Source organism: Mustelus asterias, chromosome 16, assembly GCF_964213995.1.
Source record: "Mustelus asterias chromosome 16, sMusAst1.hap1.1, whole genome shotgun sequence".
Taxonomy (NCBI): domain Eukaryota; kingdom Metazoa; phylum Chordata; class Chondrichthyes; order Carcharhiniformes; family Triakidae; genus Mustelus; species Mustelus asterias.
Window position 1 is genome coordinate 31746937 of NC_135816.1, and position 27207 is coordinate 31774143.

At 44.9% G+C, this 27207-nt stretch overlaps 1 protein-coding gene across 4 annotated transcripts in view; it reads left to right on the forward strand.

Moving 5' to 3' along the window:
• tcf7 (transcription factor 7) overlaps positions 1–27207 on the forward strand; it is a 218694-nt gene that overhangs the window by 139907 nt on the left and 51580 nt on the right. For all 4 annotated transcript variants that reach the window (XM_078230842.1, XM_078230839.1, XM_078230840.1 and 1 more), the window contains one exon: positions 14457–14589. In XM_078230842.1, coding sequence (XP_078086968.1) covers positions 14457–14589 — 133 coding nt within the window. The remainder of the gene's footprint in view (positions 1–14456; positions 14590–27207) is intronic.

Sequence of the window (27207 nt, forward strand, 5' to 3'; positions counted from 1 at the left end):
AGGTGAATTAAGATGGGCCAAATGGTTTGCTCATCCTGAGTTGCCTTTCCTCATGGCTATTCAGTGATTCTGCTGGATAGTGCATGTCTGGGCATAGCTGAGCACATTGAAATAACTATCCAGACATTTGGATATCCTGCTGACAACCACCCTGCATCCAGGAACAACTGCTGGGCTGTAAGATGATGGACAAATCTATCGGGGATGGGGCAGCTTCACATGGTGAACGTTTGCTGTCAGCTGAAGAGAGCAATCCATGTATGGCAGGTCCTGCCACAGATTCCACATATGAAGGTGGTTATCAGATGTCGTTGTGGTCGCTGATTGTAGCACAATCCTGCACTAGCATTGAGTGGCAAAGGTAGAAGGGGGAAACCAAGGGGAGACTTGTACTCAATTGAACCCATTGTTCACACCCTTTGCTCTTCTTTCCAATTATTATTTGCAGCAAGAGTCTTGATATCACTCAGAGGGTGACACTTTTACTGCCTCTGGGAGTTTTTTATGCAAATTTCAGTAAATTAAATTGCATTGCTTGTGGTTAGCATTGAAATTCATTGGGCTTATCATGGGCTGTGGCATCACAGCAAAATCTCCTACCAATTTACAAATTAGGTTTAATAGTGTTAAACACAACTCCGTACTACCCTTCAGGTGATGATTTCCATATTGTTCTGTTACCGACTGCAAGCTTTCAATTCAGATTTTAGTTACGGTATTTAGCATCAACTTTCTCAATGTGCAATCCTGTCGCAAAGCTTCACTCCCAAAGGATATTATGTCCAATTACAGGATGGAATATCAGAGAAAATACACAAACAATTTCCCCAAGTGAGCTTGTTCCAAGAGCATGTGCGTTCAGAAAACATCCCCATTTTGGGTCACTGGATGCTTCAACCCACAATGCAATAATATTAATTCGGCACCTCAGCTTCTCAGTCCTGGGGATCTGGATTTGATGTTAATTTAATGAAATTTTAAGAAGATGCTTAATGGAAAAAATGATTTAAGATAAGAATTAAGGGCCTAGAACTGAAACCCTGTGGTTTTCATTTAATGGGCATAAACTGGTCGAATATGGGCCAATTTTAGGAACTAATCTGCTCCAAAAGAATGTCTAAAAGGCACTTGACCTAATATTAGGGTGGGTCATTTTTCAGGTGTCACTGACAGATCTCTCTCTCCCCCCCACCCCCCCCATCTCCCATAATCACCCCCCAAAAGCCTCTCCACCAACATCTCCACCCCCTCCCCTACCTAACTATCCAGGACTCACCTCCACTCCCTGCCCTGAGACATTCCACACTTCTCTGGTGCTGGACTCCCGGGAGTTGGATTCTGGGCGGCACAGTCGCACAGTGGTTAGCACTGATGCCTCACAGTGCCAGGGACCCAGGCTCGATTCTCAGTTTGGGTCACTGCCTGTGTGGAGTTTGCACGTTCTCCCCGTGTCTGCGTGGGTTTCCTCCGGGCGCTCCGGTTTCCTCCCACACTCCAAAAATGTGCAGGTTAGTTGGATTGGCCATGCTAAATTGCCCCTTAGTGTCAGGGGGATTAGCAGGGTAAATACTTGGGGTTATGGAATAGGGCCTGGGTGGGATTGTGGTCGGTGCAGACTCGATGGGCCAAATGGCCTCCTTCTGCACTGTAGGATTCAATGATCCTAACACACTTTCAGACTGCGTGTAGTCCCAGCTTCTGGTGCTGCTGCGACTAGAGAGTGGCTGGCAACCTCTAACATTAAATGGCTGCGGGGTAGCTAGCATCATCGCCGTTAATGCCTCGGATGCGGGAAAGGAATCCCGCCATCTTAAAATTCTTGGCCAAGGAGATATCAGGACAGATGATCAAAAACTCGGTCGCAGAGGAAAGTTTTGAGGAGCATCTTAGAGGAGGGAAAGAGAGGTCAGAGAAGCTGGAAGTTTTAGGGAGCTAATTCTGGAGAATTGTCAATGGTGGAGCAATTATAATGTGGAGATGCCGGCGTTGGACTGGGGTAAGCACAGTAAGAAGTCTCACAACACTAGGTTAAAGCCCAACAGGTTTGTTTGGTAGCACAAGCCACAAGCTTTCGGAGCGCTGCTCCTTCATCAGGTGAGTGCCACTCACCTGATGAAGGAGCAGAGCTCCGAAAGCTTGTGGCTTGTGCTACCAAATAAACCTGCTGGACTTCAACCTGGTGTTGTGAGATTTCAGTTATAATCAGGGGTGCTCAAGAAACCAAAATTGGATGGTCACAGATATCAATCGTAATGTTTAGAATTACTATTCAGGAGAAGGAATAGAATATTTTTGTCTACGTCCATCCATGTTTTGTTGATTTGCTTAAATGTATATTTTCTTTTAAGTGATGAGTTTGCTGTTATCGTGATTGTGGAAATTAGCTTGGAGCCGCTCTAACAGCAGAGAGCCGAATTGGTGCACTGAATTGTAATGATGACCATTGCAGCTTTTAGAGTAGCCGGGGAAGGGGAAGACAATTCCACAGATTAACAAGTTAGTAACTAAAGCAAATTCATAATCAAAAAGTAATTCATTTCATGAAGAACTTTGAGGTGTTTTGGAACAGCGTATAAGCGTAAGTATATTTATTTGCAATTTGTTGGATTCAAAAGAAAACTGATTTCAAAGCTGCTTTCGAAATTGCTGTGGGGGCGAGACTTGTTTTTAAAAGGCACCCTAATGGGAAGCTTTCCTATTTAACAAAGGTGTTAACGAGCCGACTTCTTTTAAAAGTGGGCCTCAGTGTTTACAGATCCGTGCAATTACTGTGAAATGAGTGGAACACAGACTTTTACAGCTTTAAAACTTAAAACAAAAATCAAAAGCAAAAGGCTGGGTTTTGGCTACCAGGGTGGGTAATTCAAGTCAGGAAATATCACAACTCATCGGACTCGCCTCAATTAACTGTACTCAGGAGCACGCAATTTCCACCCCAGGGGAGCAGGTACAGTCTAGAGTCAGGTCCTGAAGTAGACCATAAGCGGCCACGGGGGCAAGTGCCAAAGCAGGCTGCTTAGAAGACACGTCTCGGTCCTCGGAGATTCCCCACTATTGTTTTTGAACTAGTTAGGATCTGTAACCCTCACACCTCTCAATCCCCCACCCACCTCCCCTGCCTCTCATACCCTCCATGGGAATGGGTGAATTCCCATTCACCTGGCGTCCACCGTGGGCAGACCTAAGGAGCCATATGGAGATTGAAAATAACAATCTAACACAGATGTCACTAAAACTCCCATTCTTAAAGCCCATTTACAGCATGTAAATCTCCTCAAGTTGTTAATCTCTTATAAAAACAAACACACTTTTATTCTGAACCCCCACATCAAGGACGACTTCGGAATCGCCAAAATGGGGTCAGTTTGAGCTCAGCATTGAGTTCAAATGGCCCTGCTGAGTTCAGGTTTCCTCCTGTTCAAATCAAGCCCCTACCACCATTTCCACCAGAAAACAATGCTCTGTCAGAACTGGGGTCCGTATCTGGGTCCCACCTGTAGAGTCCTCCCAACGGAGTGAATAACTAGCTGAAAGAAAGCAGCACTTTATCTACTCACACAGAATTTCCAGCATATTTGATTTGCCCCGCAGCAGTCAGAATCTTTGGTCCTGAAGGAAAACCATTAAGAGTTTTCTCTTTGATTATCATGATTTACACGTCAGGTTCTGTCATCTTGTGGGATTTGAATTTTGCCATCTTGACAGAAAGAGGGTGCTTGCTGATTGTAATTCGAAGACTGTTTTCTGTTCTGAATAGTTAACTTTCATTTTCACATAACTTTAATTTGAAGGGACTTTCTTCAGTAAGTCCATTAACTCAGTACCATTAGAATATTTATGAAGCAGCAGGTTTTACTGGGCATGCAGTGAGGCCATTCCATAAATTAACATTGGGATATTTTGAAGAGTTTCACGAGTGAAAAGTTTCCACACACTCAAGAACCAGGCACTGCGACACCAACAGTATTTTGGTGTCTTTGTTCACCTGAACTAAAGGTTCCAATCTGTGATCTTTCACTCATGTTTTATTACATGAAAGCCATCACTCTAAATAGGGCCTTTATCTTACTGTGTAAACATCTACTTTAATTTGTTAATTCAACACAGCTATTGGAGGCAATTCTGTGTGGAGTTTGCACGTTCGCCCCGTGTCTGCGTGGGTTTCCTCCAGGTGCTCCGGTTTCCTCTCACAATCCGAAGGTGTGCAGGTCAGGAGGATTGGCCATGGTAAATGTGTGAGGCTGTAGGGATACGGCAGGGGAGATGGCTTGAGTAAGATTCTCTGTCGGTGCAGTCTTGATGGGCCAAATGGCCTCTTCTGCACTGTAGAGACTCTATGATTCCACGATTCTAACTCAAGCTGATGCTGGTGACCTGAAATGAAAACGGAAAATGCTGGTGAGACTGCAGGCAGGGTCTGTAGAGACAGGGAGAAACAGAGTTAAGGTGCAGAATTCTCCCATTTTGAGACTAAGTGCGGTGGCAGATGGCACCCTCAGTGTCTGTCTCGCTGACCGGAATAGCAGGATCCTGCGCCGGATTGTGTGCTTGGAACCTCATTAATAATGCACAGGCGAGTTCTCTCCAATTCTCCTGCTGAGTCGGCAGCTGATTCGTCCGCCCACCCTCAGCTGACGGGTTTGATGGTCCGGGCACCATATTTCAATGCCGGTCCAGCAGCACACTCATATCATCTCTCCAGTCCACCTTGCCTTCACCAGACAGTGCAGGATGTCAGCAATCCAGAGGCAAAATGCTGAAGAAGAAGCCTGTTCCTCGATTCGTGAGATTACGGGGATAGGACGTGGGTGGGATTGGTGTCGGTGAAGGCTCGATGGGCTGAATGGCCTCCTGCACTGTAGGGCTTTTATGAAAACTGAGGGTAGCTTTAAAAAGTCCACACCATTCGGACATGTTTAAAAGTATAATGTCACTACGTGAGTCATTTAAATGCTAGGTTTTATCATACTGCATACTCTCTGTGCTTACTGCAGTCCCAGAATAAAATCAACACTATTTTTTAACATGGAAACCACTGAGACAATGACTTTTTCCAATCCAGCATGGGTTTTGTACTTCTTAGGCTCGGTACCCACTAATATTTCCAGGCTAATTCATAACAAGCTGTACAAACCCAGTGCAAAACCATTTCAAAATGCTCTATTTTAAAATAGCCTCTTGAAGTGGTTTCAAATGGATAATTAAAGCATGAGCCAATTGCTTTTATGTGAGCACATGGGAAAAAGTCATTGAAGTCAGTTCCAAAGTACATAAAAAGCAAACAGGCTGCAAACTGAAACCAAAATCTATCGCTGTGGACTGAGGTACATTAGATACTGATCCCATTAATTGAAAAATTAGCTTCCTGCCTTCAGCGAACTTATTTTTGGTTTGATTGGCGGAATAAAAACATGGTCCTTTTTAATCATTAGGAGTGGGTGACCTACCACTGGTGCTCGAAAGCCAAGTGTTGTTCCTTGACGTGGTAAAACATGACTTGGAGCAGCTGCATGATGCTCTTGCTCACCGAGTTACACATCACAGATCATCTCTGAGTGTTCTGGGTTAAGCAGTAGGTGTTTCATAGAACCATCGAGAAAGGATCATAGAAACATACAGCACAGAAGGAAGCCATGCGGCCCATTCTGCCAGTGCTGGTTCTTTGAAAGGGCAGTCTTATTTGTTGTCCCATGTCTGCACCTTTTGTCCAGGACCCTGTAAAATCCTTATCCTTAAGTAACTGTCCAACTCTGTTTAAACATTATTTATGGAATCAGCTTCTAAAACTGATACCGGTGGAGAGTTTCAGACCCTGATAACTCCCTGAACGAAAAAAAAATCCCTCATCTCCCTTTCGGATCTTTTATCAATGGTTTTAATCCACCCCGACATCTATTGGCAGGCAATTAGAAAACTTCCTTCAGTGCCCATCCCCGGTTATCTCTCTGATGGTCAACCACAGTACACTGATAATCTGGCAGGTTTGAGAGCAGATCATTCACCTGATCCTATTCAGCAATAACCATAGAATTCCTATAATGCAGAAGGAGGCCATTTGGCCCATGAATCTGCACCAATTCTCTGAAATAGCATCTTACCCAAGTGCACCCACCTGCCCTATCTCCGCAACCCTGCACATCCAACATGGAGAATATATCTAACTCACACAACTTTGGACATAAGAGGCAATTTAGCATGGACAATCCATCTAACCTACATATCTTGGGTCACTAAGGGTCAATTTAGCATGGCCAATCCACATAACCTGCACATCCTGGGTCACTAAGGGTCAATTTAGCATAGCCAATCCACCCAACCTGCACAGCTTGGGTCACTAAGGGTCAATTTAGTATGGCCAATCCACCTACCCTCACATCTTTAGACTGTGAGAGGAAACTGGAGGAAACCCACTCAGACACGGGGAGAACGTGGAGAACGTGCAAACTCCACACAGCCAGTCACCCAAGGCCAGAATCAAACCCAGGTTCCTGGCGCAGTGAGGCAGCAGTGCCACTGTGCCATTGTGCTGTCCTAATATGGCTCATTTAATGTCCCAGCAGAAAGAGTAATTAAAAAACAGAAGAGACAAAAACAGAAAGCTCCATTTAAGAACTTTGTTAAAGTTCTAATAGTCTTCTAGGTAAAATTCTAAACTCAAGACCCTATCTGCCATCAGTGGATATAAAATACTCCAAGCACTGTTCAGTGCAGAACCCGGGCTTACTCTGGTGTCTTTGGACAGCGTTTATCATTCTATCAACACCACTAAATCAGACATTTATCTCATTCCTTAACGCAGGACATGTTATGTGCAAATTGTTGCTATATTTGCCTACCTTACAACAGTAACTACACTCCAAAGGTGCTCCCTCCAATTGCAGTGAAGCAGTTCAAATTGCCAAAGGACATGAAAGAAACTGACAGGATCTAAAGGGAATAGAGGAAATCTGATAAGGATGCAAGGGGATAAGGTTTTGGAGAAGAGGATGTTTTAATGAAGCGGATTGGCCATGCTAAATTGCCCTTTGGTGTCCCAAGATGTGTAGGTTAGGGGGATTAGTGGGGTAAATGCGTGGGGTTACGGGGATAGGGAGGGGGAGGGATGGGCCTGGGTAAGATGCTCTGTCGGAGAGTCAGGGTAGACTCGATGGGCCGAATGGCCCTCGCCTGCAGTGTAGGGATTCTATGATTCTGCTTCCATTGAAAAATGTCAAGATCTTAACTGCCACTAGTTCAAAGCTTATCAACGGCTGCTTACCACCAGGCAGCCATAGAGAGTGGTGGAAAGAAACCAGTGTGCCAGGCGTTCAGATCCTATGGCCCCAGCAACACGTACATGTGGTTATCGAGGAACGTTAGGCCAGCAATAATACCTGCAGGGGAAAGCAGAAAATGATCTAACCTGATTTTACCCGCTTTTCCACCACTCTCCCGCATGGTTTTACATTTTACACATGAATAAGAAGTATTTGGGTAAAGGACCAAGGAGGCCCATGGAGTTCCAGGCGGCAGTGGATCAACAGGAGTGAAACTGATTTTTGCCTGGAACGGATATTGGGTGATAAAGTTTTAAAGTTTATTTATTAGTCACAAGTATGACTTACATTAACACTGCAATGAAGTTACTGTGAAATTCCCCTAGTCGCCACAGTCCAGCGCCTGTTCATAGAAATCATAGAAACCCTACAGTACAGAAAGAGGCCATTCGGCCCATCGAGTCTGCACCGACCACAATCCCACCCAGGCCCTACCCCCATATCCCTACATATTTACCCACTAATCCCTCCAACCCACGCATCTCAGGACACTAAGGGCACTTTTTAGCATGGCCAATCAACCTAACCCGCACATCTTTGGACTGTGGGAGGAAACCGGAGCACCCAGAGGAAACCCACGCAGACACGAGGAGAATGTGTGAACTCCACACAGACAGTGACCCAAGCCGCGAATCGAACCCAGGTCCCTGGAGCTGTGAAGCAGCAGTGCTAACCACTGTGCTACCGTGCCGCCCCAATCAATTCAGGTCAATGCACCTAACCAGCACGTCTTTCAGACTGTGGGAGGAAGCTGGAGCACCCAGAGGAAACCCACATAGACGCGGGGAGAATGTGCAAACTCCACACGGACAGTGACCCAAGCTGAGAATCAAACCTGGGTCCCTGGCGCTGTGAGGCAGCAGTGTTAACCACTGTGCAGCCCCAAGCAAATCAGCATCTAGTTTTCCACTGAAATGATTTCCTTTTCTCTTGACATCAATTGAAATCAGGCAGGTATCAAGTAGCCCGGCTCAATGCTATTGCCCAAAGCAAGCTTTACCCTCAACGCTTTCAGGAGCAGTGGGGAGAGGAGAAAGTTGTCAGGAAAAATAAATAAAAGGTAGTTGAAAAAGGATTGAGGAAAGAATCGGAACTGAGTAAGCAACAGATTGTTGACAATTTGATGTTTAAAAATTGGGATTGATAGCTTAATTTTGTTTTAAATTGGTCTTATTAAAACCAGAAGAAGCAGTAACAGATCCTGGGGGGAGATTATCAGCAGCGACCCATTCTGGGAAAAACGGCAGGCAATGGACGCAAATTAGTAAAATCTGCATTGGGGCCAAGAGATTTTCCAGAAGTCAAATCTTTTGGTCAACTTATAAAAGGGAAATTTATTGATTTTTTTTTGTCAGGCGTCTTGGCACCCCCTCCCACCCCCATCTGGTGGGTATTTGTGATTTTTGCCAGTAATATGGCTGCATGACAGGATTGAGTATTCAAGCAAGGGAACCTCCTCCAGCCCAGCAAAGTCCAACAGGGCCATCGACAGAGGTTCCCAGCAGGCAGATTTGATTTGATTTGATTTATTATTGTCACATGTATTATCAATTCAGTGAAAAGTATTGTTTCTTGTGCGCTATACCGTTCATAGAGAAGGAAACGAGAGAGTGCAGAATGTAGTGTTACAGTCATAGCTAGGGTGTGGAGAAAGATCAACTTAATGCGAGGTAAGTCCATTCAAAAGTCTGATGGCAGCAGGGAAGACGCTGTTCTTGAGTCGGTGGGTATGTGTCCTCAGACTTTTGTATCTTTTTCCCGATGGAAGAAGGTGGAAGAATGTCTGGTGTGCGTGGGGTCCTTAATTATGCTGGCTGCTTTGCCGAGGCAGCGGGAAGTGTAGGCAGTGTCAATGGATGGGAGGCTGGTAGTTGATATTTGTGCCCAGGTTGAAAGACTGGCAGATTTTTGAGCCCTTTGTGCTTTGCATTTGCAAACAATGGGGACATAATGTCCAGTGAAATGTTTATTTGTTTCAAATCAGTTTCACAAATTCAGTATTGATGAATTGAATGTTTGCTCCCCAATGATAGATCAAAGCAATAAATTTATATTCATATGAAAGAAAGACTTTGGCACAAGGTAAGTGCAGCAGGCAAAAAAAATACAACAAACAAACAAGAATTTGGCTTTCAGTCAAATGTCCTCGAAAGGAAAGAGGAATCTCAATATCCCTCTCTACCAAAAACATGACTGTATTAGAAATATAACAGAATTTGATATACTTTTAGTGATTTAATGATTAGTGATATTAGTCCATCTTGAAGTCTTTCTGTGCATGCATACACTGTTAGAGTTGCATCATAGAATCCATAAAATCCCGACAGTGCAGAAAGAGGCCATTCGGCCCATCAAGTCTGCCACAATCCCTCCCAGCACTATCCCTGTAACCCCACGCATTTACCTCCCCCGGACACTAAGTGACAATTTAGCATGGCCAATCAACCTAACCCGCACATCTTTGGACTGTGGGAGGAAAGCAGAGCACCCGGAGGAAACCCACACAGACACAGGGAGAACGTGCAAACTCCACACAGACAGTGACCCAAGACGGGAATTGAACTTGGGTCCCTGGCGCTGTGAGGCAGCAGTGCTAACCACTGTGCCACCGTGCTGCATCGAAAGCCATCTGAGCCTTTTGCTTCTGAGGTGATTCTCCCTCCGAGTTACTGTCCCTTTCTGTGCTCAAGCATGTGGCTGCTCCTCTCAATCTTTCCACAATGCGAAGGGTTTTCGTGGCTGTGAACACACGCCCAAGCATCCTGAACTAATGTCCCGTAAAGCACCCCACTGCAATTGTCCCAGTCATCTTCCCTTAGCTTTGTCAAATAGCCCACACTTTCTATAGATATAGCGTTTCTATAGATCTAGCTCTTGGAGCTAAAGGGGTAAAGGGATATGGGGGGGAAGGCGAGATTGAATTCGATGATTGGCCATGATCAAAATGAATGGTGGAGGAGGCTCGAAGGGCCAAATGACTTACTGCTGCTTCTGTTTTCTATGTTTCTATGTCCCCATTTAGACAGGAAAAACAATGCTGTTGGGAAAAGTACCAGAAACTTGTTGATTCCAGCCACACCACCTACCCCCCCACCCAACACCACTGCACCGCCACCCCCCACTCCGCCGCCACCCTCCCTGCGCCCCCTCCCCCACCACCATCATCACCACCCCACGCCCAGCAATTGTGGGAATATATCCCAGCAGGCATCATGATCCTCGGAACAGAGTGACAAGGATGGTGGGCTCAGTCGGATTGATAAATTTATTGGCAAAATATCTTACTGGATGGAAAACTAACAAAGCAAGGCAGAAGATGATGCTAAAAAGATGATGGGGGAGGTTTGACTGAGAGAAGAGGCAGTGACTGGTGAAAGTTTGCAGAGAACTGCTTCAAGCATCCAGCTGTCAGGCTGAGATCGAGAAGTGCCTTTCTTGTTTAATAGTGAATGTATTAAAATGTGCCGGTGGCATTAAGCTAAGTAACCAGGGAAGGAGGACGGAGAGATTGATTGCATTTAAAGGGATCTGGACCAATTCAGCAGATTGCCTCAGATTTTAATGGACATGAATGTAAATTTATGCGAATGGCAAGAGGAAACATGAAGTGCGGACATGATGAAGGGATATCCATTAGCAAAGATGGAACAGGAAAAGGATTTGGATGTAATTATCAAAGATCTACTGAAATTTCCAGTCAATGTGAAGCTGCTGTCAACAAAATCGCATTTTAAAATGTGTCCCAAGGGCATGCATCTTCTTTTATTCTTTTGCCAATTTGGCCCTCTTGGCTTATCACTCTCTGGTATCTCACCCAAATGACATTTTGCCACTCCTGAGCCTGAGCAGTGTCTCAAACAATTTAGCTTCAGTGGCCAACACAACTGAAGCCTACTACCCTGTCTTCCCCCAACATCAAATCACATGCAGTCCAACAACAGAGCAACTTGTATTTATAAAGCATTTTCAATTTAAATAAAACATCCCAAGGCACCTCACAAGTGTGTTACTCGCAAAATTCTTCCCTGCTGCCATCAGACATTTGAATGGACCTACCTTATATTATGTTGATCTCTCTCTACAGCCTAACTATGACTGTAACACTACATTCTGCACCCTCTCCTTTCCTTCTCCCTTATGTACTCTATGAATGGTATGCTTTACCTGTATAGCATGCGAGAAACAATACTCTACACTGTATCCCAGTACATGTGACAATAATAAATCAATGCAAATCAGTGAGCGCAGTGAAAACAAATTATTTGCTGACTTCATAGAATCCCTGCAGTACAGAAGGAGGCCATTCGGCCCATTGAGTCTGCACTGACCACAATCCCACCCAGGCCCTATTCCCATAACCCCACACATTTACCCTGCTAATCGACACTAGGGCTAATCTAGCACGGCCAATCAACCTAACCCACACATCTTTGGACTGTGGGAGGAAACCAGAGCATCCGGAGGAAACCCACACAGACAGGGTGGGAAAGTGCAAACTCCACACAGACAATGACCCGAGGCTGGAATTGAACCTGGGTCCCTGGTGCTGTGAGGCAGCAGTGTTAACCACTGTGCTGCCCAATTCCTAATTCAGGACTTTCTAATTCAAGACACTGAGGCAAAATTCTTCAGCATTTCCATAACCACCGTTAATCCACCTTCACTCAGGATTTAACCCAGGACTCCTCTAGTTTAAATGACTCAATTACTCACTGTCTTAACCAATTAGGAGACTTCAAAGTTCTATGAAATAGATTGTAATCTAATACAGGACATTAGTGAGGTACATTTGGAGCAGTGGGCAGAATCTTGTGGAGGTGTCAGGGGTCTCGGCTACCACCTGCTGAGCCAGTACGACCCGCTTGGTGCCTCTTTTCAAGGAGGGCCACCAACTCTTGCCCTGGATCAAGGACCTCGCGGGCAGAAATCCCAAGCACGTGGTGCTGCAGGTCAGTCAAAGGCTGGCAGCTGTTCTGTACTCAGTAGCGCCACCTGAAACGTAGTGGCTACTGAGGCCTCGAATCAAGGAGGAGCCCAGGCACAGGAGAACAATGGCGAGGGAAAACACCCCCCCCCCCCCCCCCCCCCCCCCCACAGGAGTCTGCAAGAAAATATGCCAAGGTTTGCTTGGCATGCTTCTTACATGGCAAGTCCCCACCCCATCCCAACCACCACTGAATTAATGCCCCTTAAGTGGGCATTAATTGTCTTTCCTGACTTAATTGGGGTTGAGGTGGATTAGGGTCCCCGAATTAAATGCCCTCATATCTGCAAACTCACCACAGGAGAGGACACAACAATCTGCCGCCTATAGACAGTTATCTTTAAACGAGTAATGATGCTTTTGAGAGCATTCAAAAAAAAGCCACAAATGGACTTTGGGCTCTTCTGAAGTTTGTTTTCATTGAAAGTGTGGACATGATCCAGGTTTCTTAAACACTGAGGGCAATGGGAGCTGGTCTTGAACTGGGCATTCTGATGTTATATTTATTGCTGAATTTGAGTCCAATAACAGGGAGAATTCAGATGAAACAAAATGGCTTTGGGGCCAACGAGTTTGTAGTTAGAAAATCTCAAGTTTTATGAGCAAGGCATCTTTGGAAAGAACAAATACACGGTAACTATTAAACAGAAAATTAAGTAACCATTAAACAGAAATTGATGAAGAAGGCATTCAGCATGATTGGTTTCATTGGTCAGAACTTTGAATACAGAAGTTGGGACACCTTGTTAAAGTTGTACAAGACATTGGTAAGGCCACACTTGGAATATTGTGTACAGTTCTGGTCACCCTATTATAGAAAGGATATTATTAAACTAGAAAGAGTGCAGAAAAGATTTACTAGGATGCTACTGGGACTTGATGATTTGAGTTAGAAGGAGAGGCTGGGTAGACTGGGATTTTTTTCCCTGGAGCTGAGGGGTGACTTATAGAGGTCTATAAAATATTGAGGGGCACAGATAAGGTAGATAGTCAACATCTTTTCCCAAAGGTAGGGGAGTCTAAAACTAGAGGGCATAGATTTAAGGTGAGAGGGGAAAGATACAAAAGGGTCCAGAGGGGCAATTTTTTCACACGCAGGGTGGTGAGTGTCTGGAACAAGCTGCCAGAGGTAGTAGTAGAGGCAGGTACAATTTTGTCTTTTAAAAAGCATTTAGACGGTTACATGGGTAAGATGGGTATAGAGGGATATGGGTCAAATGTGGGCAATCGGGACTAGCTTAGGGGTTTAAAAAAAAAGGTGGCATGGACAAGTTGGGTCGAAGGGCCTGTTTCCATGCTGTAAATCTCTATGTCTCTATGACCCAATGATAAACACAAATTAAGGAACTACTAACACATTCACAAGGTACATTGCTTCAATGAGTTGATCTGCATCATTAGCTGCAGCCTCAGTATGTGTTACATCTACAAACTGTGGTCAATTCTCTGAATGGGACATGGACAACAAGAAGAATATCTCTATGTCCATCCATTTATAGAACAGATGAGGTGCTCCCTGCTGCACAGGTGAAAGGTGACTGCATGCCTCACACCAGAATTGACTTTAGCTGATGTGAACATTTTCCAGTTTATTTGGGCTGAACCATAAAAAGGGCTGGAACATTGAAAATTTCCTTTTCGCTTATGGATTTGAATCAAGCCAACACAAGTTCTGTGTTAGGTCAATCAGGGATAGTCTCAGACTGGTCCTTAGCAAGCACAATCCTACACTTCTGAAATTAGGGTTAAGGAGTTACATTGGGACAGAGTCAAGGAGATTTGCCATGATTTCAGGAGCTTTTAAAGGGACAGAGTATTAAATTGAATTTACAGCACAGAAGCAGGCAAATCAGCCGATCAGGATGTTTAAGTTCCTTGTGATCTTCTTCCCACTTACTTCAACCCACAGCAACTTATTGTAGAAGGACTTTTATACAATATCTAATCCATGTCATGCCACATGGGAGTATTTGACAAGGCAGAGCAGCTAAAGCAGTTTAGAAACAAAATCTAGTGCCAAGTAAAGAATATGTATTACTGTAATGACATTGAGCATTGCTGTGTTCCCAATCACTGAGGTGTTAAAGTAATGTTCACCTTTCCAGTCCAATGAAGAAACTAAATTTCTAACTCTTGTATTCTCTTTTGTCTTTCAGTCAAACAAGGTTCCTGTGGTGCAGCCATCCCATGCAGTCCATCCCCTCACACCTCTCATTTCGTACAGCAATGAGCACTTTGCTCCCAGTTCCCACTCACCGCACCTTCCAGCTGAAATCAACCAGAAAACAGGTAGGAGGATCGGCACTTCAGATTGCCACTGTTTCAATCACTCCTGACATGTTAATGCTGCTGATAAAATAACAACCGCAGCGGTAACACATTTAACTCGTAGAGTGAGAGAACCGAGTTCAGATCCAGATCTCATGCTTGAGTGGAGTGAAGCAGTTTGTAATCTTACTCAAGAATAGAGGGGATTCAAGGGAGGTGGCTGCGATCCATCTGTATATCGTGGGTCTGGTGAGATACAGTGGCACTGAACTTTTGAGTACCATGGAGCGGGGACAGACGCAATTAGATCCACTCCATTCAGTTCCAAGTTGGAGTTGTAATTGGTACCCTCCCTAAAAAAACAGAAAGTGAATTAGGGCTGCCTCACAGCACCAGAGACCTGGGTTCAATTCTGGCCTCAGGTAACTGTCTGTGTGGAGTCTGCACGTTCTCCCCGTGTCTGTGTGGGTTTACTCTTTGTGCTCCGGTTTCCTCCCACAGTCCGAAAGATGTGCGGGTTAGGTTGATTGGCCATGCTAAATTGCCCATTAGTGTCCCAAGATGTGTAGTTTAGAGGGATTAGCTGAGTAAATAGGTCAGGTTACAGGGATAGGGGCTGGGTGGGATTGTGGTCAGTGCAGGCTCGATGGCCCGAATGGCCTCCTTCTGCACTGTAGGTATTCTATTCTAAATTGGAAGTGAATATCGTGACTGAAGATCCCAGCATTTTGTTGCAGCTGGCTACAGGTGGCATTGACAGCTGTCTGCAAGATGCCACACAACCTCACGCACAAGGCAGTAGTTGTGATAAAATAGAAACGGGCAATGATTGCAAGAAAAAGAAATGGCTAAACTTCTACTATGGCCTGCCTCACTTTCAACAGATAGAAGCACATTGATTCAGAGAGGGCAGTGGACAAGCTGTCAAATTATTCTGACTTGAGCAAACATCTTGAAATAAAACTCTCCATGCTGGTTCCACAAAGAGCTTCCTGCTTGCAGCTCACATTACCATCTCCCAAAAATCTTCCCGCTTTTAAAGGAACAGTTCACATTCATATAAAGATTTTGCAAATCATTTTGTCAGTGATCTGCTCCCAGGAAGAAATCAAACCAGATGTGAAGACCGAAAAGAAAGTTGCATTGAGCAATTGAGAGTAACAATCTACAGCATGCAAACTTCTTCATTGCACTAGCTGAATTTCCAACCCTGACTGAAAAATCCTCAATGCAATCCCATTACCAGGCAATGAGAAAAAAGCTCTCTTGAGTTCTTAGTAAGTGTCCTTTTTTTGTTCATTTGTGGGATATGGGCGTCGCTGGCTCGCCAGCATTTATTGCCCATCCCTAGTTTGCCCTTGTTCAGAAGACAGTTGAGGGTCAACCACATTGCTGTGGCTCTGGAGGTACATGTAGGCCAGACCAGGTAAGGACGGCAGATTTCCTTCCCTAAAGGACATTCGTGAATATGATGGGTTTTTCCTGACAATCAACAATGGTTTCATGGTCATCAGTAGATTCTTAATTCCAGATATATTTTTAATAAATTCAAATTCCACCATCTGCTGAGGTGGGATTTGAACCCGGGTTCCCAGAACATGAGCTGAGTTTCTGGTTTAGTAGTCTAGTGATAATACCGCTCATCCATCTCCTCCCCTGCTGAAATATACAAATCAGAAGGTTTCATCCCGAGTAACTGCTGAGTGAACTGATCTCAGCTGGATGCCAGTGATTGATCTTAAAGTTTTTCAGGCTAAGAAGATGAAACATTTCCCAGTGTACATACTTGTAATTTCTATTGGAAAGTGCACGCTTGTAGGAAACACCTGACCCCATGTTAAAAAAGCCAGTGATGCACACTAGCCTCGTGGGTCGAAGGACAAAGCAACACTTAAAACAAAAACACAATGACAGCTATGAAAAAACTTGCTCAGAAATTATTTTTTCCAAATTAACCTTAACAAAAATAAATGCCAGCATCTGTAAGCATGAAACTAGCATTGGGTGTCAGACAGTGGTTTAACCTTTTCCTTCCCAAGCAACTAAAAGCATTTGAATTAATTAATGAGATGTGCGATTGTGGTATACTTGTGTCAGGGATTTGACCGGAAATAACAGTGAAAAGGCAAAGTGATCTTTACATTGTGAGTAATATCTAAATGTCAAGTCGGGTCAATGTGAGACTGAGCTTTGGAGTCTGTTCTACTTAAAAGAAGTTGTGTCATCACGTTTGGGAGCTTTGTGGTCAAGTTTAGTTTGAAGTAGAACTTGGAGTTTGCTCTGAACACTTTGTTGGAACCTTGCTGCCACAGTTTGTATCAGAAGGAACATTCATTCTGCACCCAAACCTACATTCAACATATTGAGCCTTTCTCTTTGCATTTCTCCATTATTCTGAGGTTCATTTTTATCATCAAACTTTATGGTGTGATTTTAGCTCTGTCTACTTGGCAGAAGGCTAGATAGACTCAATGACGTCCCACTCCCTTCCACATTTCCTCCACTTTATCCTACTCTGGTAGAAAGGTCACTCACTGGAAATTGGAGATGGAGGCCAGAATTCTCCGACCTCGCCCCTGGCTGGGATTCTCCGATCCCGCTGCTGTGAATGGAGATTTTGCTGAGCATCAAATTCTCTGTTTGCGCTGGCGGCAGTAGTGCCTGAGACCAGGGAATTCCTGCCGGAGTGTGTGGGGATGGAGTGGGACTGGATTTTGAAGTCTGGAGGATCTTGTAAGGGTTTGTTCAGTAGGTCTCACTAAGAGGTTCAAAGGCTTGTACAGTTGAACAGTAGTGTTTATTGATAATATATAATTATTTACATATGTACAAAGTATAGCTCTGACTAAGCAACAACTTCATGCCGACTTTTCCTTGACTCGCTCCATGCAGCTCTGTCCCCTGTCTGCTGGCTGTCTGTTTCTCTACATCACACTGTAGGTGGTGCTATTCTTCAATCCCACATTAAACCTTGCTAAGCCAAACACTCTTATACTACACCTCCCCCCAAGTCTTTAACCAATGTATTTACAATACAACCTTTCTTTCAGTGTGACCCCTCTCCACATCCTCACTCAGGTCTCTGACTTTATGAACTCTGACGATCTGGAGGCTTGCTAAATCTCCTCGCTCTGGCCACATTTGGAGGAGTGATAGGCTCAGCTCAGTTGGACAAGTTTTGCTGTTTTGGAGGTTGAAATCTTAGTCTTTCCAGCATATGTTGTCTCCATCTGATCCACTTTATGATGCTCCTCAGAGTTGAACTTTTCCCTATCAATGACCCATCTGCTTTGTTCAGACATTATAGACTTGTCCCATTCCTTCCGGAGGGAGTGTTCACATCGTCCCTTCATTGTATGAACATGGGTTTTCTTTTTCACTGGGGCCTGCTATGATTTTTCTGGGAGTTGATGGTGTATCTCCATTGCATTTGAATGTTCCGCATGCATGAGCCCAACTTGCAGTCTGGCTTTGACCCTTACTCTGTATTCATTCCTGTGCCCTCGAACTCGCTGAGGTGTGTGCTCTGATGTACAGATTGTCTTTATCCTCCTGTTCCAGCATCAGCTCACTGCTGTGGCCTTCTGCTGGATTGCAGTTTAGTTGCCATGGCGTTGCGTGATGGTAACCGTTGGAGCCTGAGGCTGGGGCTCGTTCTTCTGTCGCTGCTCGTTCCTACGAGTGTCTTCTGCTCAAAGTATGGTGGTACTTATCTGAAGGTTTGGTGGTCTGAAAAAAGAGGAGCTGCTGCTGTCTGCAAAGAGTGAAGACAGTTCAGAGCTGAGATCCCAGTGAGAGTGGCAGACCATGTAGTTGACAACAGAGGTTGTCTTGATGACTTCTGACACTGTGAGGAGGTTGAGGGCAACACAAACATCCCTACTTAAGAGAGAAAAGGATTAGTTTCAGATTATATAAAGTCTTGAATAGCTGCCGACATACCAGAGTGTTTTTAGGATCATGCCTATGACCAGAAGTCGGATTCCACCATGGCCACAGAGTGGTGTGTTTGTAACTAGAGGCCCTTCAACCATAATCCGAGAGGACTGTCACACTGGCTGCCGTGTCTAATTTAAAATTGATGAGGTAACCATTCACAGAGATGTCAGCATTCCAACAGGAGAATTTGGGATAGAAATCATAGAATCATAGAAACCCTACAGTGCAGAAGGAGGCCATTCGGCCCATCGAGTCTGCACCGACCACAATCCCACCCAGGCCCTACCCCCACATATTTACCCGCTAATCCCTCTAACCTACACATCTCAGGGGCAATTTTAACCTAGCCAATCAACCTAACCCGCACATCTTTGGACTGTGGGAGGAAACCGGAACACCCGGAGGAAACCCACGCAAACACGAGGAGAATGTGCAAACTCCACACAGACAGTGACCCGAGCCGGGAATTGAACCCAGGACCCTGGAGCTGTGAAGCAGCAGTGCTAACCACTGTGCTACCGTGCTATCTTTGACCTCACCCAAGAAATATGGGCTGCTCTTCTTCCTGATGTAGTACCTCAAACTTGTGGACTTTTTTTGGGATCCTCCACACATCTCAATGTCTTAGACTTGTTCAGCTTTCCTTAGTCAGATTTTCTTTTGCTAGTGGTATATCCCAAACAGCATCATCAGCCATTCCAACTGCTATTCGGTCTCGAATGAGCTCTGACTTAGGGTTGCCATAGTCACAGCCTTCAGCCAATCTGTATAATTCATTCAGGTTCTCCAGGCTATTCAATTCACTTGTTGAATTTTGCCATCTCTACAATTTTATTACTTCTTAAATAAAGGTAGGTATTGAAAGATTTCAGAACATATCTGAAGATTGATTTATTTTTTGCCTCGCAATGATGTATTTGGCTATGGACCTACTGAGTACTTTTAAATTTCTTCAGCCTCTGTCTTCTTATCTAATCCTGAAGCCATCATGTACCTTGAAAATGTTTCTCACCAAAGCCCCCTACTCTGTGCCTGGTCTGGCCCTTCAATCAGCCCAAATTGATCTGGTAGTGTTGATTCATTACTCATGGTTGCTTTTCAGCTCAGGGAAGTGGAACTTTAAATACTGTTTCACTTTTAAAGATGGCACCCCAGTACCCATTTTTTCAATGCTTCTTCCCCCACTTTGTTGGATTTTGGCGGGCCTCCTCAGAGATTGTGGGTCCATTCTCAGAGGGATCAACCTTTTGTAGAGAATTTTTAAATCAATGATCAGGGCTCTTTCGAACATTTTTGGAGTATTTCAGGGCGATTTCCAGCTATGGCTGAGTTTTTAAAATCTTTTTTTTAACAGTGCATGGCTGCCATGTCGTATGGCACCAATTCTGAACCCTGGCCGGCCGTGGTGTGTAACGGAGCAGACTGCTCTGTATAATTAATGGCCCGAAGGCTTTAAAAGGCTTGCTCAGCCTTGCTAGGTCCTTTGACTCTGCAATTGATAGGGATTCTCAATGGTCCTCCACATGCTCTGGTGGAGTCCTTAACCTGTACAGTGGATTCTTCTTCTGCCCTTCACCCTCCACGTCTGCCATAGAGCTTCTTTTTGGGCAATCTTTGCACCTTTGGTTCAGGTGCACTCCGGTCAGGTCAAGGTGCTGTTCTTTTAGTTCTTCATCAGTTTCTTTGGTTCTGGAATCGTTCATGAGCTGCCACCATGTTGTAAGGATTTGTTCAGTGGGCCTCACTAAGCGGTTCCAAGGCTTGTACGGTTGAACAGTAGTGTTTATTGGTAACACATAACCATATACATATGTACAAACTAAGAGTTTAAGATGAAGGAGGGCCCACTCATGCAGCTCACTCACTAGCCTAGGTTGCCTATCACTGGTATAGGAGGTTAAATAACCAGCTAATGTTGTGATGTCTATATCCCTGTATACTGAAAAACAGCAACTCTGAAATTTTTGTAACAGATGATAGCTTGTACAATAGTCAAACTCAGTGTGCACATCAAAGACATATTTTTGGACATTTTTTTATGTAGCATCTTAACAATATTGAAAAACATCTCTTTATGGCAGAGGGTTCCATTTGCCATCCTCTTAGATACTGTTTGCTCATATACAGAAAATCTTTCTTGTGAGTCAAAAATTCCTGCCAGCATTCTTCTTAAACCTATACAAAAGTAGTAATAAATTAGTCAGACACTTAAAGGCACTCAGAAGCCAGTAGAGATGACTTATAGACTTGTGCTACAACTAGATCCTTTTTTGTTTTAAGTTTATTTATTAGTGCCACAAGTAGGCTTACATTAACACTGCAATGAAGTTACAGCGAAAATCCCCTAGTTACCCCACTCTGGCGCCTGTTCGAGTTAACTCAGGGAGAAGTTAGCACGGTCAATGCACCTAACCAGCACTTTCAGACTATGGGAGGAAACCGGAGCACCCAGAGGAACCCACGCAGATACGGGGAGAATGTACAGACTCCACACAGACAGTGACCCAAGCTGGGAATTGAACCCGGGTCCCTGGCGCTGTGAGGCAGCAGTGCTTACCACTGTGCCACCGTGCTGGCGTGGGGCAGTGAAGCCAAATTGTGTTGGATTTGATTGAGCTAAATTGTTTCGTGTTCGGGCAAAGTGGAAGTTTAAGTAATTTTCTGTAATTTTTTAAATTTTAAAGCAAGGCCAAGTAACAGTCACATTGTGTACAGTTCTACCCATTAACAGGCAGAGCAGTGCTGAAAACTTTGCCCTTATGTCACCAATTACATAGAGGACATGGCATAATAATGGTCCATTCAGAAGTAAGGGCATATAACTTGTTAAAATGAAAAGGCAGTTTCCTTGCCAGCTGTTGAAAGAGGTGGAGGGAGCACCATTATGTGCTGCACTTCCATATTTTAGAAATAATGATGCAGAATAATTGGGAATTATCCTGTCATTCTCATCTGCTATTTAATGGTTGTGCACCCTAGACAACATCCGCTACATGTGAGGAATATCTCACTGAGTAGGAAGCTCTTTGCATTAGTTATTTAGAAATGTAGGAACAGGAGTAGATCACTCTGCTCCTTGAGGCTGTTTAGCTATTCAATTAGCATACGGTCCATTTACTGTGTTTGATCCATGTCCTTTACTACACTTACTTACCTAATAAAAATCTGTCAATTTCAGTCTTGGAAAATTTCAATTGGTCCAGCATCCACCGCCCCTAGGGGAAGAGAATTATGGATTTCCACTACCCATTATGTGAAAAGGGCCATGTGAGTTCACTCCTGACTAGCCTACCTGTAACTGGAACACTGTGCTTCCCAATCCTAAATTCCCCACCAGCTTCCCAGTATCGAATCCTTTTACCATTTCAAGAACCCCAATTAGACAGTCCCTCAAATCTCTCATCTCAAGATAAACCTCATGTGCATGTCCCGTGCAGCTTAACATGGAGAAATGCAGTGGTTGATTCTTCTTAATTAAGGGGGCAACATGTTCCGCAAATGAGTTTCATGCGTGGTAAGGAAGTAAAGACAAGACTATGGTAATCTTTCATCACTGCGATATATGGAGATTAATGAGCATTTAGAGAGGTTTAGTATGCTCAAGAATACTCAGCATGGCTTTGTCAAGGGCAGATCGTGCCTTACGAGCCTGGTGGAGTTCTTCGAAAATGTGACTAAACACATTGACGAAGGGAAGGCGGTAGATGTGGTTTATATGGATTTTAGCAAGGCGTTCGATAAGGTCCCCCATGCAAGGCTTCTAGAAAAAGTGAGAGGGCATGGGATACAGGGGGCTGCTGCCCGGTGGATCCAGAACTGGCTTGCCCAAAGGAGGCAGAGAGTGGGTATAGATGGGTCTTTTTCTAAATGGAGGTCGGTCACCAGTGGTGTGCCCCAGGGATCTGTTCTGGGACCCTTGCTGTTTGTCATTTTCATAAATGACCTGGATGAGGAAGCGGAGGGATGGGTTGGTAAGTTTGCCGACGACACGAAGGTTGGTGGGGTTGTGGATAGTCTGGAGGGATGTCGGAAGTTACAGAGGGACATAGATAGGATGCAAGACTGGGTGGACAAGTGGCAGATGGACTTCAACCCAGATAAAAGCGTCGTGGTCCATTTTGGTAGGTCAAATGGGATGAAGGAGTACAATATAAAGGGAAAGACTCTTAGTACTGTAGAGGTTCAGAAGGACCTTGGGGTCCGGGTCCATAGGACTCTAAAATCGGCCCCACAGGTGGAGGAGGTGGTTAAGAAGGCGTATGGTGTGCTGGCCTTTATCAATCGAGGGATTGAGTTTAGGAGTCCGGGGATAATGATGCAGCTATATAAGACCCTTGTCAGACCCCACTTGGAGTACTGTGCTCAGTTCTGGTCACCTCACTATAGGAAGGATGTGGAAAAGATTGAAAGGGTGAATGGACATTTACAAGGATGTTGCCTGGATTGAGTGGCATGCCTTATGAGGATAGGCTGAGGGAGCTCGGTCTTTTCTCCTTGGAGAGACGTAGGATGCGAGGAGACCTATTAGAGGTGTATAAGATGTTGAGAGGCATAGATCGGGTGGACTCTCAGAGGCTTTTTCCCAGGGTGGAAATGTCTGCTACGAGAGGACACAGATTTAAGATGCTGGGGGGTAGGTACAGGGGAGATGTTAGGGGTAAGTTTTTCACACAGAGGGTGGTGGGCGAGTGGAATCGGCTGCCGTCAGGGGTGGTGGAGGCGAACTCAATAGGGTCTTTTAAGAGACTCCTGGATGAGTACATGAAGCTTAATAGGATGGAGGGTTATAGGTAGGTCTAGAAGGTAGGGATGTGTTCGGCACAACTTGTGGGCCGAAGGGCCTGTTTGTGCTGTAGTTTTTCTATGTTTTCTATGTTTCTATGTTTCTAATGAGGAAAATGTGTAAAGGTTGCCCAGTGGGTCATTATATTCGCAGTGATGCCATTTCTTTTCAAAGGCTGCATGAGTCAGAAACCATTGTATTTCTCATACCCATTGTGCACAGCTCCCCACTGAACTTGCGGAGTGACATTTAAGGCCTGAATTTGAATGCAACATGAACAAATGGAAGGATATAGATCCTCTCCTCAATGGATATGAACCTGGGCCCAGAAATTCTACAAGGAATTTGATCACTTCTGATATTTGACAAATCAGTTTCATTGTAAAGCTTTTGCAACATAATGACGGACTTTGATATGATTTATATCTGTTGCCTTTCAAATAATTTTAACACGGGCGGGCATGAGATCACTTTGAGAGAAAAAGAATCAAGACAGATCAGCTACTGACGCAATCTAACCATCGAGTGGAATAAATTTTCATTGGACTCAGCATTAAGTAGACCAGCCATGCGAATGATGCTGATCATAAATCTTAACATGATTTCTTCTAAGTACGCCATTAGGATTTTTGGCATTACAAGATAGGATCTCTTTAAGTGATGCTGCCAATTACAGTCCTTCCCTTGTATGATCTCCTTCCTCCATAAAATAGTTCCTGTTTTTAAATCCTTGCTTGATGCTGGAAATCTACAATTGGAGTAAAAGGTTGCTTTCCTGAAAGCAAAGCTAATCCTTCAATCAGTCATTATGAAGTTTGTGGGCGCGATCTTACCGGCCATTCGTGACAGGCTCCCACTGCAGCAAGGTTGGAGAACTTGGCGTCCAGCCAAATCTCCATTCACTGCAGCGGGATCGGAAAATCCCATCAGCGTGAACGGTGGTAACATTGTTTTATTGCACTTCCTCATCTGGGTTGATCTGGGTGGCATGAAAGGAAGAAGAATATAGACGCACCCCAATGGACAGGATTTTCCAGCTGCATGCACCCCAAAACCAAAGATTCTCACCCGAGCTCAATGGACCTTTACATGGTCCGCCGACCTATCTGTCCCACCCACTCTGATTCTTGCGTTGGGTAAGATGGGAAATTTTCGGCCAATGTCTCAATGGGTAAATACACTACAGCCTGAATTTTTATGATGGGATGGGCTTACCCACCCCACCACCTGAAGAGTCAGTGGGAACCACATCCCTGCCGACTCGAGCTGACCGACAGCCAATTTACGCCCAAAAAAAGCATTGATTGGCCTTAGGCAAGCCTTCGCCCCTCATTTGGGAGGATGTCCCGCCTTGGAAAGCTTTCCGGTCCCTGCAGCAACAATGCAAGTGTCAGGATCCCAGCGCGGGAAGTGTAGGGAGGGCCTGTGGGGGGAGAGGCGGAGATCGCAAAGAGGGCAATCAGGATCTCATGAGATAAGCTGGGCAGGGGGTGAAGGTAGGAGGTCTGGAGGCCACCGAGCCTTAAGCCCCCAGTCAGAAGGGAGCTTCCATACACACACCACCCCCCCTCCCCACTCCCCCAATGCCCAAGATATAACCTTCTTTATTTCCGGGTCTCTCCCTTGGGAATTCAATCCACCTGTCAGCCTAAAAATTGAGGCTAGGTTCCTTTAAGTGGCCAGTAGTTAGCCACTTAAGGACCTCAATTGGGACAAGAGTGACTTCCTGTCTGAGGCCTTGCCCGCCCCTGGCATAAAGTCGCTGTGTGACCAGGGTGGGCAGGAACCCAAAGGGAATCCTGTCCCTGCAGGTTCACCCTCCCACCCCCTATCCTAGTCGGCACCTTTGAAATTGTGGAAATAACGCGGAACGAACTGCATAGGCTTCAGGAAGTGACCGCGCCATAAGATTACAGCTTAGCCACGGGAAATCCATCTCAGTCATCTGGGAGGGTGGAAGACAGAGAGAATGAAGACACAGGAGAAAACAGAATATTTGCAAGGTGAGAGGAAAACATGCTGCAAATATACAACAGGTCAATCAGCATATAAATATATAAATAGATTTTTTTTTGAATACTTAATTAGATTTAGAGAACTTTTCCTACATTGTTCATTGACTGAGGAGCACTTGACAAAAATCATAAAATATTTCAAAGGGCTTGATTTCCCTTGCGAATGGAGGAGGATAACGTGGTGATAACGTGGTGAGCTATTTATTTTTTGGGGAATAGGGGCTAAGTATAAAAGAACCAAACGGGTTCATGTCCTTGTGTGGTTCCTGCTTGTGCGGCACAGAAATGAAAAGTGCAATGCCAGAAAGCGCTATTGGCTTCCAAGAAAACCGCAGCAAAGATCTGCAAACAACTGAAAATAAAACCACAATGTATGCTGCACGCTAATCTTTGAAAATATGGAGTGCTCGATCAACATTTCATAACCTTTCCGATTAAAAGTGTCTGCAGCAAGTTTACAGTCCAAAGCCATTCTGAAGAGCAGAAAGGGCAAGTTGCTTTGAGATGTGTAATGCTTATATCTAGAGCCGCCAGTATTAAAGCTCCTCGACCCGCCCATGGGTGTATCTAATAATGGCTTTGCACCAAAATGTACAGAGCAAAGACACAACTTTAATCTCTTGTCTGTGTCGTGTTCGCTGATATGCGAGGATGATAATAAGAGTGCTGCAGTCAGCTTTAATGTCCCCCTGATTTAGGGGGTATGGATTGAAGAGGGGAGCAGGCAATCCACACTTGACCACTATGCAGTGACCCCTGCTGGAAAGTGCATGCGTGCAGTTATTAAATGTAGTCATAGAATGGAATCCCTACAGTGCAGAAGGAGGCCATTTGGCCCATCGAGTCTGCACCGACAACAATCCCACCCAGGCCCTATCCCCGTAACCTCACATACTTAACCCGTTATTCCTTCTAATCTATGCATCCCAGGACACTAAGGGGCAATTTAGCATGGCCAATGCACCTAATCTGCACATCTTTGGACTATGGGAGGAAACCGGAGCATCCGGAGGAAACCCGCACAGACATGGGGAGAATGGGCGGCACGGTAGCGCAGTGGTTAGCACTGCTGCTTCACAGCTCCAGAGTCCCGGGTTCGATTCCCGGCTCGGGTCACTGTCTGTGTGGAGCTTGCACATTCTCCTCGTGTCTGCGTGGGTTTCCTCCGGGTGCTCCGGTTTCCTCCCACAGTCCAAAGATGTGCGGGTTAGGTTGATTGGCCAGGTTAAAAATTGCCCCTTAGAATCCTGAGATGGTAGGTTAAAGGGATTAGCGGGTAAATATGTGGGGGTAGGGCCTGGGTGGGATTGTGGTCGGTGCAGACTCGATGGGCCGAATGGCCTCCTTCTGCACTGTGGGGTTTCTATGATTTCTATGAACGTGCAAACTCCACACAGACAGTGCCCAAGCCAGGAATTGAACCCTGGAGCTGTGAGACAGCAGTGCTAACCACTGTGCCATCCCATGATTCACGTCACTTCCCATGTCTCTTCACTCACCTGAAGAAGGAGCGACACTCCGAAAGCTTGTGCTATCATATAAACCTGTTGGACTTTAACCTGGTGTTGTTGTGAGACTTCTTACTGTCTTCACAGTCAACCAGCCTGCCAACATTCACTGCCTAAATCCTACACGTGCAAAAACCTCCCTTGCATGAAGACTGGAGAACTATTGACACTTGTAGAACTGTATAAAAGAATCATTCAGGAGAATTGGGAGAAAATACTCAGGACGCAATCACAACTCAATTCACTGCGTGCACTCCAATGGATTTTAAAATATGGAGTTTGATGTTTTCCTTGATTATCTGCAAACATAGTTTTCCTTAAAATCAATAAAATTGAGTTGAATTGCGGGGGGGGGAATGTTAATTAAAACCCACCAGACCTGAATGTTTTAAGT